The sequence below is a fragment of the Leptonotus elevatus genome, chromosome 21 (assembly GCF_054856555.1).
Source record: "Leptonotus elevatus isolate MCC_2025b chromosome 21, RoL_Lele_1.0, whole genome shotgun sequence".
NCBI lineage: Eukaryota > Metazoa > Chordata > Actinopteri > Syngnathiformes > Syngnathidae > Leptonotus > Leptonotus elevatus.
The window spans coordinates 11877593-11891249 of NC_141259.1; the positions used below are offsets into that span (position 1 = coordinate 11877593).

Sequence of the window (13657 nt, forward strand, 5' to 3'; positions counted from 1 at the left end):
TTATGAATTTGAAACAAACTGTTATGGGGTCAGAGTTTAAGGTTGAATTAAAACTACTGTCATTTTTAAGAGTGCAACAAATACTTTGGTGGTTTTTCGCTATTCGCAGCAGGACTGGGTCACTATTATCCTAATATGAAATGTTGGTAATTGATTTACCATATTTTTTTAGCGGTGACTGATTCACTGTGTTGAAGGAAAAATCCCTTCGGTAAAAATGATCGGAAAAACGAATCATGAATAGGCAAGTAACCTGATGGGCTGCCAGCAGCCATGAATCATTGTTTGCAGGCTTTGTTCAAAAGAAAGAAGAAGAAAGACCAGCTGAGCAAGTCTGAGATGGATCGTTCTTCGGAATCCATCAAACCGACAAGGTCCTCCTCCTCCTTTTCCAATAGTGTCCTTTAACTATGACATTTTTGTGTGGATATCTGAGGAGCAGTCCACAACTTTCCCCGCTTTGGACCAAAGAGAAAGCGGCGCTATCGACCAACTGTCAGACAATATCAATTGTCTGGCCGTGGTCGGTGTTCGGCGACAGCAGCGAGCGGGCACTGCTCCAAACTTCACGCCTCGCTTGCTAATGATATGGCAGAAGACGACTTAATCATTGATAGTAAAAAAGACAGATTTAAAAGAAATGTTAAATGTGCCTATGAGGAATACAAATAGTGACGCGGTTTCAAGCATTTATATATAAATATCGGTTGCGGAAAGCATTAGAACGCTCCCACGTCAATGCTAATCGTTAGCCCATCTAGCATTAGCATCTTAGCAATCAGCTAATCAGACTCTTAGGAAGAACTTTGAGGTTGTTTCAACATATAATTCTCCTTGTTTGGTTTGATAGTAAACTTGTGACTGTGACTATTGATATCTGATGTATCAATAAAGTACCCATGCGCCATGTTGTGTTAGCGTAGCATTTCTCTCTCTCTCTAAGCTCCATTTGTTTCCATCACAGCCTTGACATAAATATCACAAATGTATACAGTATATACTGTCGGACGGACTTTCTCAAACAACATTTTCAAGTCAAGCGTCTACCGACGGCGTACACCGACGGCGTCGACAGCGGCGTAAAAAAAAGGAAAAGCGAAACATTGACAAAACAAGTTTGCTCTTTGCGAGACGTGTTTTCTGTAAGCATATATCTTGACGAGCCATATTATGGCTGTTGCCATAACGTTTCCCAATGTGTGAAAGTGACATTGTGACAAGGAAGCTCTTACTGTATGTTGTGACTTAAAAGCTTTAAAAAAAATTAAAAAAAATAAAAGCTAAATTGATCGAAGCGGTTTGAAAACACAAGGAGGTGATTCCGGCTACTAATGAGAAGTCGCACTGGGGTCAGCTGGAGTTCATTAAGTGCAAACGGCACATTATCAGATTAGCATGGCCTTGAATTAGCTTCTTAATGGAGCAGGTATGCGAGGGCCGTGTCAATGTCACAAGCTAGCTTTACGAGCTTTTTTTAATTGAGTTTTTAGGATAACACGTTTGTTTTTTCAGTGGCGATGTTGCAGAATATCAAATATTAGGGCTGAACGATTTGGCAAAATAAGCCCCCCCCCCCTCCACAAACACTGCGATTTAACATGTGAATAATTAATACTATAAATATAAGTGAATTATAAAATGTAGAATTCAACTGAAAATGAACTGCTGTGAGACTTAAATGAAAGTACAGCACATGATTTACCCATAACACATTTCCAGATGTTCTAGTAGGCTTTTCCTGACATTTTTGGTGCATTCCAGCATAAGTCTTACGATTTTGCGCAAGCTGTTCCGAGGTGCTGACCAGGTGACGCTTCTACATACACACACACCTTTGTGTTCTTAGCAAAAGTGAGGGCAGGGTCACTTATCTGAAGGGCGGGACAGCGCTCCGCTGCAGTGCAAACGTGACTCAGCGGGGCGAGGGTGAGGAACCTGAGGGCCGCAAGATCTTTGGATAAGGCCTGGCTTGCTTCTTCAAACAAATGAACGATTGCCCATATGTTCAATCTTTCTTTTCTTTTCTTTTTTATGAACTTAAAATTGAGGATTTATAAAACGTGAAATGAGCAGACTCCGCACCACAAAAAAAGAAGAACATGCCTAATTCATATTTATTGCCTATTATATGGAAGAACAAGTTACAATATTTGGATAGTTTGAAAAGTTTTATTTTTAATTTGAAATTTTGATTTAGAGGTAAGGTAACGCAATTCAAATATCTGATTTCAAGTTAACACCTAATTTTACTAAATGTATCATTCATTTTACAATATATTTGTTGGTTTTATATTTTTATGAATGAAATGTGTTGTGCAATACAGCAATTCCAACCACCAAATAAAAATTGCAGCAATTGTTTTTATTTTTATAAATTGATTAATTTACTATATATGGACATTTTGAATATATTTTTGCTCATCAAAGAAATATTTGTATGCAAAGCAGCAACACAGATTCTGATTAAATTAAAATTAGTCGCAGTTTAATTTTTAATATTTGTACGGTTGCTATATTGCCTTTTTTTTTTTTTTTATGTTTTGCCAAGCAGCAATTCGCTACATTTTATTTTAACTCGGGATGTTCGATACCACATTTTTTCAGATGGATACCAGTACGAGTACTCAACTCTTGAGTAGTCTCCGGTACTGATACAAAGTACCGACAGCACTAGTACTTTTCATGTATTTAAAAAAAAAAAAAGAAGAAGATAATTTTAAAGACCTTTACATCTCAATATAGCATGTTTTCCTTAAAATTGCATGAAAATAATAGCACTTTGGTATTCTTCTAACTTCTAGCTCCTGATAGTAAACAGTAACACAAGCGGGCAGCCGATACATCACGAGTACTGATACCTTGAAATAATTTTAGTATTTAAGCTTGATATCAGCCTAATACCAATACCTGATATCTGTACTCGCCCATCCCTAATTTTAACAAATCAATTATTTTAAGCAGTTAGATTTTTTTTCTTCTTTTTTACAAAACAGCCAGTGAAATTATCATTAAAAGTATAACAGTGAAATGTAATTTTATTAAAGATTAATTAACAATATTTGGAAGGTTTGAATATTTGAAAGATTTTGGGGGAAATGCAACAATTCAAATTGTTATCAAAATAAAAGTAGAAGCAGTTGCATATTATTTTAAAGTCCCTACGTAACAGTCAACAGAGAGTCAAACTTTATTCAAGATTTAAGTGTGAATAAATGCTTTCGCCATGCAAAATATTATTTAGCCATGCCACACACTATTCAGCCGCAAATGCTCGTTTCACTATACCGGTGTAGCCCAACTGGGCGGGGCTGTCTTTCTCAGTGGAAACATTCCACATACTCGAAGTTCTAACACCGCCCGGCAAGGACTGTACCACAATTAAGTCACCCTTCCTTTGGTTTAGGGGAAAGGGGAGATGCTTAGATGATTAAAAAATAAAAACATCGCGGTTTATATTCAGGGTTCAGCAAGCGTGTCTATTCACAGACTCTCAAGCGGAAGGAAAGCTAGCAACTTAGCAGCAATATCACATACCAATCACCTCGTGTAGCTCATAGTCATCTTTGTTGATGGACCACGGTTGGGAACTCAGGTCCTCCGACATGGCTGAGGTATTTGCCATCTGACACCGTCGAAGAAAAAGTGTCGGCGCCGCAGGCAGGGCGTTGAAAAAAGTAACAAGTACTCCAAGGAGCGGCAACAAGGGCGACACTTTTCCCTTCTTTGCGAATCCTGCAGCACTCCTGCTGTCATTCCCTAAAGTTTGACACAGGGCTCGCGGCCCCGCCTACCGCATTCCTCCTCGGCAAATGTGGACTCCCTCGGCGGCCATGTTACTTGTGGTCACTGTAATGAGACTGAACGGCGGTGAATGACCAACTACCGCACCGGCATTAGTCCAAAAATGAAAAGACAGTCGTGCCACGTCGCTGCCAATTAAACTACCAACACGTCGGTTTATCTACTGAGTCACGTTCATGCAACACATTTAATTAATGACAAGACTTGAGCGTTAAGTCACGAGTGGCGTCCGCCACACGTGCAGGATGTTTAAATGCCATTTCCTCTTATTTTCCACTTACAGGCATTCCGTTTCTAATGTACAATTAACAAAATGATTCGTTCATTTACATTATTACTACGTTCCCCTCAAAGTATTTCCTTAATTACAAAATGTAACTGATAGTACTACAATTCAGGTTTCGGTGAAGCACAACCGGCAGTCCAAAGTGAGGGCACGCTTGAAGTTGAGACCGTTTTGATTGGACAATGCGACAGTACGTCGCGCGTGATTGGCTGTTGATTAATGTCGTAGCGGAAATGTGTCGTGCCGACACTACTGGTGATCGCTGGGACAACATGCGAGACTTGCGCAATAACGACACATAGTGGACGTTTTGTAAAATTTGTTGCATTCATTTAGGCGTTTTTCCTCAAATTACATTATTTTATTTTTTTAATTATTAATTTACGTAATAAAATGTTTCGTTAATTGTTTTACTGTAAAACAAACTTTAATCTTTATATTTTATTAATTAAAAATAAACTTTACAGTAAAAATGGTTAATTCAAATTCATTATTTATTAATTTATCCCATAAATAGTAAAAATTGTTTTATTTTTTCAAATTGCTGTTAAAAAAAGACCATCATGTACAAACATGGAAATATAAAAGGTACAGGCGAGAAGAGCAGTCAGTCAAATGTAGAAGTATTTACGTTTCCCTTTCCGCTATAATTTCCTTACAGACAATCAAAGAGGAAGCGCAAAAACCACAGAACTTTGCACTTTTCAAACCTTACAATAAAAGTTTGAGCAGCAAAGATAGCAAAAATATCTTTGTGCACTTTGTTTCTCATAATAAAAATCACAAAATATATTCTAAAGGACATACAAATATGCTTAAGTGGCTCCAGTGTTAAGGTTTAGAATGATATTTTTTCACTATTCACGGAACATTTACAGTAGTTTGGTTTTGGGTCCCACTAATTTCTTGATAGTCGCTGCAATTACAGAAAAGCACTTCTCAAAACACATGTATAACAGTCACAACTATGGCAGAGAAAGAGCTTTGGCCAGCCTTTCCCAAAACCAGGTCTTCGTGTACGGATTTGTGTAGTCGCACACAGTCAGGAAGCTCAAGATCCTCGGGAACTGTTTTGTCATCGACTTGTAAACCACAGGGATGAGTCGTTTATTCCGAGCTCCTGTCATGGCAGAAAACTTAGTTGTCACAAAGGAAGTCAAATACGCTGCTACCTTGACTTAAGCCAATACTTTCGCATCAAACAGGCCGACAAAGTTATTTTTGTGTGAATTACATCCTTAAATACAATGTTTGTAAGGACAAGATTTATATTCATGCTTAATGTTAGTTTCAGTTGAACTCTCTCTGTACATGAAATATTCCAAAAAGCAACATGCTTTTGACATGAGAAAGGCTTGCTAAGTCAAGGTACCGCTGAATAAAGTCAAATATGAACCTCCAAAAAAAAAAAAAATTTAAAAAAAAGTTCACCAGGAGAGAGGCTGAGCGCAAACTTAGTCTGGAAGTCACAGGCTTCACTTTCAATGTATTCATCTGAAATCACAACCACCATCCTCTTACACCTGCACACATAAACGCCACAGTGAAAACCAGAAGGGGAAAAAAAAAATTAACAAAAAAGCAATAATGACGCATTATTATCTCACCTCTTCTCAATGAGCTCGCTGGTGATGGTCCACACGCACGAACCGGGCAGGACGTTACGGTCGAACACGCAAAGCTTGAGCCTGTAATCCGTCTGCTCCAGCTCTCGGATGATCTCGTGCACGAATGTGATGTCGCTCTTGCAGTAGCAAATGAAAGCATCGAACAGCTCGGGAGAACCTAGTGACAAAGCAGAATGATAAAAGTAGAGAATGCCATTTCTGGAGAAGTCTGAATGGAAAAAGTGTTCACTGACCTTCCGGATCATCCCCCAGGGTGAGGCCGGACCGCTCGGGCGTGCGAGGGATGCAGCTGTCCACCTCGGGGACCTGGAGTGGGCGTACGGCCCTTTTCTTCAAAGTCTCCTGATATTTCCTTACATCCTCCTCTGGTCGAAATACACACACAAAAAGATAGTTAACCTCCCTCCAGTACGGATCCATGTTTACAGTTCCGCTATTTCAGATTTGATAACTATTCGGTTGTCTCTCGCCCTCAAGATGGCGGCACACTATTATGGTTAACAAATTTGCGAAGAATAATGAGTAAAAACAGGAAGCGTTTCGAGATCAACTAGTTTTTGCTGCAGATTAATGGATGTGATTTTTTTAATCCATTTTTTTACGCCTACAGACAGTGATGGCTTTAGGTTCCTTTTGTAGTGTACATCTTTGGGCATGATTAATAACATCCATTGTGACAAGATAGTTTGTTAGTTTGGAAAAAAATGGGATTCATTATTGTAAATCCAGAGGGATTGGCACACTTTTACATTGTACAATAGCTTTGTCTACTCTTATCCACTGCTCTTGCGTTCTCTCTCAATATATTATGTTTGTATTATTTTAAAAGTGTATTAAAATAACACTGGTCAACTAATTTTTACTGTTTTAATTAAACTTTTCTATTTTGAACTTATTATTTACTCAATTTTTGTTGTTGTTCCAATTCTGAATCTGTTGTCAGTCTTTCTCCAGCACATCATACTTTCATAATAACAATAATATAATATGTAATCAAGTAATGTATTTAGCAATATCTATAAACTAAGGGTTAGGTTCTGCAACAGTTGGACTTTTTTTTCCCCCTGAAAGGTCATAAATGACTGCATGGTCAAATCAATATTGCTAAGCTTTGATAGGGCAAACTCAAAAACAAAAAACAACAAAATAAAAGTGAAAATAAATATTTTTTTAAAACTGTAAAAAAAAAGAAAAGTATATATTTATAATTAGCGTCAAAATAATATATATATATATATATATATATATATATATATATATATATATATATATATATATATATATATATATTTTTTTTTTTTTTTTAAGGGACATATAAAGCCATGTCTGAATAAAATTTGCACTTGATATACTTTTGTAATAATAATTTCACTTATTACGGCCTGGTCTGGCACGCATCCCTGGCGATGGAAGACAATGTACTGTACTTCGTTACTGTAAGTAGAGTTTTCAGGTATCTTAAAGTATTTATTGTATAGACCAACTTTTTACATTTAGTGCCTGCATTTGAAAACTGAAGTACATTTAAATCATAACTTTTCGACGTGTATGTACTTATATATCAAAATAAGCATGTTAGTCAACTTTTGCAGATAACACGGCGTTAAAAACAAAGAAGGTAAACCGAAAGTAAATCGCGGTTGGCGGAAGTGCTACGCGCACACAACCTATTGACACGTAGTTAAAACAGGAAGTGCCTCCTAACGCTAACTAATAATACTTTGACAGATAGAAAAGTTATTGTACCCATCAGAGGACGAAGGTCCTCCACGACGTCTTTCCTCTCCACGTTCTCCAAGATGGACAACAACTTTCCTACGGTGGCCTCGGTCGAACCCGCCTGCCAGTCCTCCAAGACCCGCTCAGTGGGGTTGGGGACAGTCTGGTAGTTGGTGATTTCCAGGTAAGAGAAGCCCATTGCCTCGGCCACCATCGTCCAGTCGGCGGCCACCATGTTGCGGGGGTTCAAGTAAAGGCTCAGCTGCTTCCTGACGGTCATGTTGAGGGCGACCAGAGGGACGGTGGACAGGTCATCCACCGCCGTCGCGGAGGAGCAGCCTGCCATGTTGCTTCTTCACTTTTTCAGAGGACTTTTTACAACATTGCGCAATGTACCTGAGGAGTGGAAGTGCGTCACGAAGTGGGCGGAACCACCAAAACCACCCTTACTTTCGCAAAAGAAAGAAAGAAAGAAAACCTCAGCGACTAAAACAATAATCCTAAATACCCAAAGCTAAAAAGATAACATTTTAAATGGACTATTTCACAATACTACTACTGTATGTTAGCAAAAAAAAAAAGAACATATTTTTTTTTACCCCAAAATATATTTTTTAAATCAATGTATGTATAAACAGGATAATAAAATTGGCATTTTCTTTCAAAGTGTAAATTAAATATCATATATATATATATATATATATATATATATATATATATATATATATATATGTATATATATATAATTTAAGTTTATGCATTATGTATAAAATATTTTTTTTAATGTCTTTTTCATCTTCAAAAAACACAGTGCATATAAAACAGATAAAGGAGGCTGTAACAGATGATAAAAACAGTAGTAAAATAAACTTGTATGTGTTTAACATTAATTTTATTAAATAATTATAGTAAAATTATTATTATAAAAGTAATTATATTTGGAAATAAATGAATGATTATTTCACGTTACATGTACATATTAGCCATATCTTTTATCCCTTTTGTAAATGTGAAATTCGGCCCCGTGAGCTTGAAAGTTTTCCCACCACTTCTGTGTGGTTTTGCTTGTTTAATTTTTGTTTCTGCAAACTTCCTCAAATCATCTCCCCTCCCCTTTCGTCTCATGTGAGTGTATTTCCTGTAAGCGCCGACCAGACAGATGGGTTAGGGGAAAAAAAAGAAAAGAAAAGAAGATAAACCCCCTGTAATTATAGCACCATTTAATATGTAAGAAAACCAGTAAGAACCGGAGCATCGCTTCAAACAGTTTGTGTAACAGAAGACGGCATTGCGGCGGCAGGTATGGATCCAAGCTCACAAGTTTTTGCTCCTGGAGAAATAGAAATCAACGCCTCTATCGCCGTGCTGTTTGGGGGTGTGAGATGGACCTTTTCTGCCTCTTTGGTACGGCCCGCTAGCGTTCTGCAAAACAACAAAGCGAGTCAACATGCCATCAGGCAAGATGTCGACTGCTACTATTTGCTTGCCTAGCAAATGACTGGCTTGGTGATCAATTAATAAATTTGCCTCGAGTCACGTGACTGACCTGTTTCTTGCCGACGTGCCGGCTCCATTCGGGCGCCACCACGACGGGGGCGGGGTAGGTCTCACCGAGGACGACGTCGGCGTGCGACAGCGCCGCCTTGCTGAGGGTCCACGGCGTGTGCACGTCAGCCCCCCGGACTTTCTGCAACTCGGGAAGCCAAAGCCGCACGTATTCGCCCTAAAGATTGGGGTCAGAGAACCGCAATAATAACAGAATGAACCATCAATAATTATAGGGGAGACATTTCAGACCCAATAGGTGAAATTCTGCTCAAAACACTCCTATGCTTTTTAAACACATTGTAAACATATTTGAACACATATTTGGCTGGAATATACAACACGCATCCTACAAATCACAGATTTTCGCGATATAGCTGGAATTTCTGTCAATAACTTTCACAACAAATTCTGCAATATAGCAGGACCGCAGTGGGTGAACAGAACTCGGACACAGCGGCAAACTCCGATCGTACGTTACTGTCGTAATCGAGTCCTTGCTTGACCATGTTGAACTTCCTGTTCTCCCGGGGATCATTTCCAATGCCTGCGCTGTACAGCCAGTTGCCATAGTTACTGCAGACGTCATGGTCAATCTGCGGGAGCACATTGGACATGTTTAATTCCAGACTATTGGCACAAAATAAATGAAATAAAAATGAGAAGTAAAAGGATAATAAAGTTCTGAGAAATGATGACTTCGTTTTTTTAATCATGCAGAACTGAAAGATATGCATTAAATATTACCAAAAGGTACTCGAAGTACTCGGCTCCCATCCTCCAGTCCAGGCCCAGGTCCTTGGTGAGGAAGCTGGCCACGTTTTGGCGCCCTCTGTTGGACATGAAGCCCGTCATGGCCAACTCCTTCATGTTGGCGTCCACGAAGGGGACACCTGTGCGTCCCTCTGGACACAAACAATAAATATATGTGTGATTATGGTCAAGCACCACGTGTGCCTTAACTCAGCATTGGAGCTGTGCAAACCTTTCCATGCGTTGAAAAGCGTCATGTCCGTCTTCCAAGGAATGGTTTTGTCCTGAAGCCCTGTAGGGAGAAAATAAAAGAGAATATTTCGATTTTAAAAGTTGAATAATTTGGATTTCAACCAAAATGCTTCGAGGCAAAAAAAAAAATCTCAAAAAAGTTTTTTATTATATAAGAAAACATCAGTTCATGATTCGCAAATTCACTCGTTTACACTTCAGCTACGTTTTTGATGAGAGTTCAATTAATTTACTTTACGTTATTACCTAAAGAGGGGAAAAAAAGCCTTTTCAATGAAATGAGTTCAAATTCACCTTTGACTTGAAACAGACGATTTCCATATTTCAGTGCTACAAACTTGAAGTAATCACGCCACAAAAGCTCAAAAATAACCCTGTAATTGAAATGAAATAGTGAGAAAACATACACATAACATATTATGTAAAAAAAAATAAAATAAAAATGAAAAAAAACCTTATCGACTGACCAGTACGTGCTCTGATTGGCCATTCGCTCCCTCTCGTATCGGCGTATCTGATGATAAATGTATCTGGGTGAAATGCAGCCCATGGCCAGCCTGCAAGAGTGCCCAGCACAGCTTATTGAAATAAGTTTTATTTATATTTAGAAATGTAATTGACAGAAAAATGACACTCACCAGGGTGCAAATTTAGTGGAATAGTCCACGCCCACCAAGCCATTGCGCGTCTCCTTGTAGGATGCGACCGCATCCTATGAAAAACGACAAATAAACAATTCCCTAAAAAGGTGATTATATTTATGCATGTTGTTGTAACTTGTGTAACATGAACTTACCGTGTCCCAGAAATAATGCTGAAGTCTGCGGAGCGCCTGACTTTCACCGCCAGCGCATGGAAAAGCCGAGCGAGGGTCATTCAACGGTTCTGAAAATATAAGGAACGTTTTCCATTTTATTTTCTCATTCATTTTAATCTTTTTTTCATTACATTCTTTTTTGCAGTCACATTTAGGAATTAGACTCAGTCATTGCACTCACTTAAAAAAAAAAATCTAAAATAGAGACACTCACCTGTCTGTTGCAAGTCAGATGCGGTGGGAACGTCTCCCTCCTGAAGCCCCTGAGGAAGAGGCTTCAGCCGGTCCAGGGTGGGCAACTCAGACCTGACCTGACTCTTGGACTCCATTTCTTTCCTGAACTGAGTAAAAACATCCGGCAGCCTGACAAAACGGAATGAAAGGATTCAAGTGCAGTATAATTAAATGTGACAACAGCCACCAGGATGCTGAGAGGCGTTTTGGTGCCACCAACTGGTCAAGTTGTAGATTGCCACAAAGACGCTGAGTTAGATTGTTACTTGCCTTTGCTTTTTAGATAAAAAAAATAAAATACATCAATGGAATTAGGCAAAACAAATGTAAATGATTTTCAGTAATAAAAAAACAAACAGTCAATTCCAATTCCAACTAAATATGCTGTATTATATTATAAAAATATTTAAGATTAAAAACATATTGTTGTTTACTGTTTCATTTTATACATAAAGTACTTGTGTCACCATTATTGTGGTTGCAATTATTCATTTGTATTTTCTTGCCAACAAATAAAAAACAAAACTACACCGCCCATTTTGGAAATGACTTCTTTGAGCTTCTCACTGGGCTTTGCGTGCGCGCATTTGTGTCAGCTGTCACCTGGAAATGTGTTGAAATGGCAGATCGTCTCGGTGGTACAGCGTGGACCCCCAGCAGGTGTGCACTTGGACCTTCATGCGTGCGCACACATCCTTTACACCTTTCTCTACAGTCAGCTCTTCGGAAGTCACCTGGCAAAGTCATCGTAACAATAAACACAGCGATGATGATGATGATGATGATGATGATGATGATGATGATGATGATGATGATGATGATGATGCCGGTTATTCGAGGACGCCAACCTCTTGGTGGAACGCAACGACGCTGACAGAGCCCAGTTGCTGTATGAGGTCGGCGACGACTTCTTCTGGCTTGCCGCGTCTTATTACTAGGTTGCTGTTTCACACACATACAAAACCTTGTTAGCGTCATCGAATACAACCTGCACCCTGGATAGAAGGCTAGCAAGAGTTGCTAGGAATTGCACCCATAATATAAACCCAACATGTTCATACCAATGTTTAACTACTATTTAACATGCTGACATATTTACCAAGTTAAATTTGATGAACTGCTCCTTAACTGTAAACATATGCACTTTGTGGTCACGGGTGCCAAACGGCCACGCCCTTAGGAGCGCGGCACAAAGTAGTTTGAGCGGAACTTACCTGCCCCTGTTCACCAGCGTCTTCCTGAGATCTCGGATGCTTTCCAGCAGGAAGCGCAGGCGAAAAGGTCCCGTCTTCGGCAGGTTGTACTTGTAGGTTCCCAGGTAGTGTCCGGGATCAAAGCAGTACAGCGGCACGACGTGATCGGCGTGCTTTTGAGCGAAGTGGAACAACTACATAGGTGGGAGTACATACACATCACAAACTCAGGACTATTGAATTAGTGAAATGTCTCACTCGACACAACAAGGGGGTAGGGACGAGTCGTGCTGCAAATGGTGAGGGGAAAATAGTAGTAATTTACACCATTGTATATGTTATTTATATCATCTATAGCCAGGCTTGGGAAGTAACAGAATATGTGTACAGGTACATTTATTAAAAATGGGGATTACTTTGACGGATTACAATTTCAACGATGAGAGAGAGTGCGAAAGAGGGCGTCTTCATGAACATACTCAATATTGTAGTAATCCAGTTACATTACGTTGATATTATAGTGCTTGGATTATGTTACTAACTACATTTTTTAGCAAGTAACTTGTAACTGTAATGGATTACATTTTAAAAGTAACCCCCCCAACCCTGTCTATAGCCTATTAATAGTTCAGCTAACACCCAACCCTGTGAACTGTACATTGGTAAGGCTCCACCCTATATTCCCAGGGTTAGATGGAGGCAACTGATTCGCTGTGGCGACCCTTGTAGGGAAAAGCCGAAAGGAAAAGACTGTATATATGTATTTGCTTTTATTTTGCTTTGTTGGACAACCGGAAATACAGACGAAGCTAATTTACAAGCCAACCCCCAATGCTTTAAAAGTTAAACCTTTCCATGGTTAAATATTTTAAAGATAGTGGATTATATTTTCAACTGAAAACATTACAGTAGTCAAATTACAATATCTATTTTATTGTGAAAGTATCCCGGAACTTCCTAGCTGCTAGCTAACAAGCTACATTGCGAGCTACTACTTGCTTGTGAAACAGAGCACAACAACAAAATACTCTACGAAATGTTTCTAAAAGACAAACGGAGAAAAAAACGTACCCACACAAAAACATTTAAAGCAAAGCGTGTTCTAAATGCATCGTCCGTTGTTTTGTTTTTTAATACCACAACTTGTATTCTTACCTCATTGTCGTGGATTCGTAAATCGTTTCTTAATAAACATATGATCGTGCGGGAGGCAGACATGACTGCGTGACGTTAGCTAGAAAGTCGAACCAAAACAACAAGAACCAGCTCCGAAATAGAAACAGCGTTGCCGGTCAGAGGTAGTTTCGTCCCCGGTTTGATGCTGCTTCGTGCGGCCACGCTTCTGGTTGAAGAGTCGCTCACGTTGCTCGACACGCGTTTGTATAACATAATAATTTCATAAGGTGTTTTGTAAAGTTGTTTTGTTTTT

General features: G+C 39.0%; 3 protein-coding genes across 6 annotated transcripts in view; all 3 read right to left on the bottom strand.

Annotated features, from left to right (window-relative positions):
* The window catches only part of oxsr1b (oxidative stress responsive kinase 1b), a 30944-nt gene extending 26720 nt beyond the window's left edge, over window positions 1-4224 (bottom strand). For all 4 annotated transcript variants that reach the window (XM_086065418.1, XM_086065417.1, XM_086065416.1 and 1 more), the window contains exon 1: window positions 3535-4224. In XM_086065418.1, coding sequence (XP_085921544.1) covers window positions 3535-3622 — 88 coding nt within the window. In that variant the 5' untranslated portion in view covers window positions 3623-4224. The remainder of the gene's footprint in view (window positions 1-3534) is intronic.
* A 336-nt stretch (window positions 4225-4560) lies between these two features.
* On the bottom strand, window positions 4561-7957 carry myd88 (MYD88 innate immune signal transduction adaptor). Its single transcript, XM_086065405.1, has 5 exons — window positions 7462-7957; window positions 5949-6080; window positions 5695-5872; window positions 5519-5610; window positions 4561-5207 (listed from the first exon to the last, which is right to left on the bottom strand). Exons 1-5 carry the CDS (start codon window positions 7778-7780, stop codon window positions 5053-5055), a joined length of 876 nt encoding a protein of 291 aa, XP_085921531.1. The 5' UTR covers window positions 7781-7957; the 3' UTR covers window positions 4561-5052.
* A 680-nt stretch (window positions 7958-8637) lies between these two features.
* On the bottom strand, window positions 8638-13599 carry cry-dash (cryptochrome DASH). Its single transcript, XM_086065402.1, has 14 exons — window positions 13384-13599; window positions 12250-12422; window positions 11884-11977; window positions 11639-11769; window positions 11016-11164; window positions 10781-10869; window positions 10623-10696; window positions 10452-10541; window positions 10279-10358; window positions 9965-10024; window positions 9727-9884; window positions 9456-9575; window positions 8981-9157; window positions 8638-8856 (listed from the first exon to the last, which is right to left on the bottom strand). The coding sequence occupies exons 1-14, from the start codon at window positions 13444-13446 to the stop codon at window positions 8749-8751; spliced, it is 1566 nt and encodes a 521-aa protein (XP_085921528.1). The 5' UTR covers window positions 13447-13599; the 3' UTR covers window positions 8638-8748.
* Window positions 13600-13657: the final 58 nt, after the last annotated feature.

What these genes read in the sequence shown, in the direction of transcription:
- cry-dash (XM_086065402.1), bottom strand. Translation starts at nt 13,446, where the DNA reads ATGTCTGCCTCCCGCACGATCATATGTTTATTAAGAAACGATTTACGA. An exon ending in TACGAATCCACGACAATGAG is followed by an intron (nt 12,423 to 13,383) that starts GTAAGAATACAA and finishes CCACCTATGTAG; the next exon opens with TTGTTCCACTTCGCTCAAAA. An exon ending in GCTTTTCAACGCATGGAAAG is followed by an intron (nt 9,885 to 9,964) that starts GTTTGCACAGCT and finishes GTTTGTGTCCAG; the next exon opens with AGGGACGCACAGGTGTCCCC.
- myd88 (XM_086065405.1), bottom strand. Translation starts at nt 7,780, where the DNA reads ATGGCAGGCTGCTCCTCCGCGACGGCGGTGGATGACCTGTCCACCGTC. An exon ending in CCTGGGGGATGATCCGGAAG is followed by an intron (nt 5,873 to 5,948) that starts GTCAGTGAACAC and finishes CTTTGTCACTAG; the next exon opens with GTTCTCCCGAGCTGTTCGAT. An exon ending in AGCGAGCTCATTGAGAAGAG is followed by an intron (nt 5,611 to 5,694) that starts GTGAGATAATAA and finishes TTATGTGTGCAG; the next exon opens with GTGTAAGAGGATGGTGGTTG.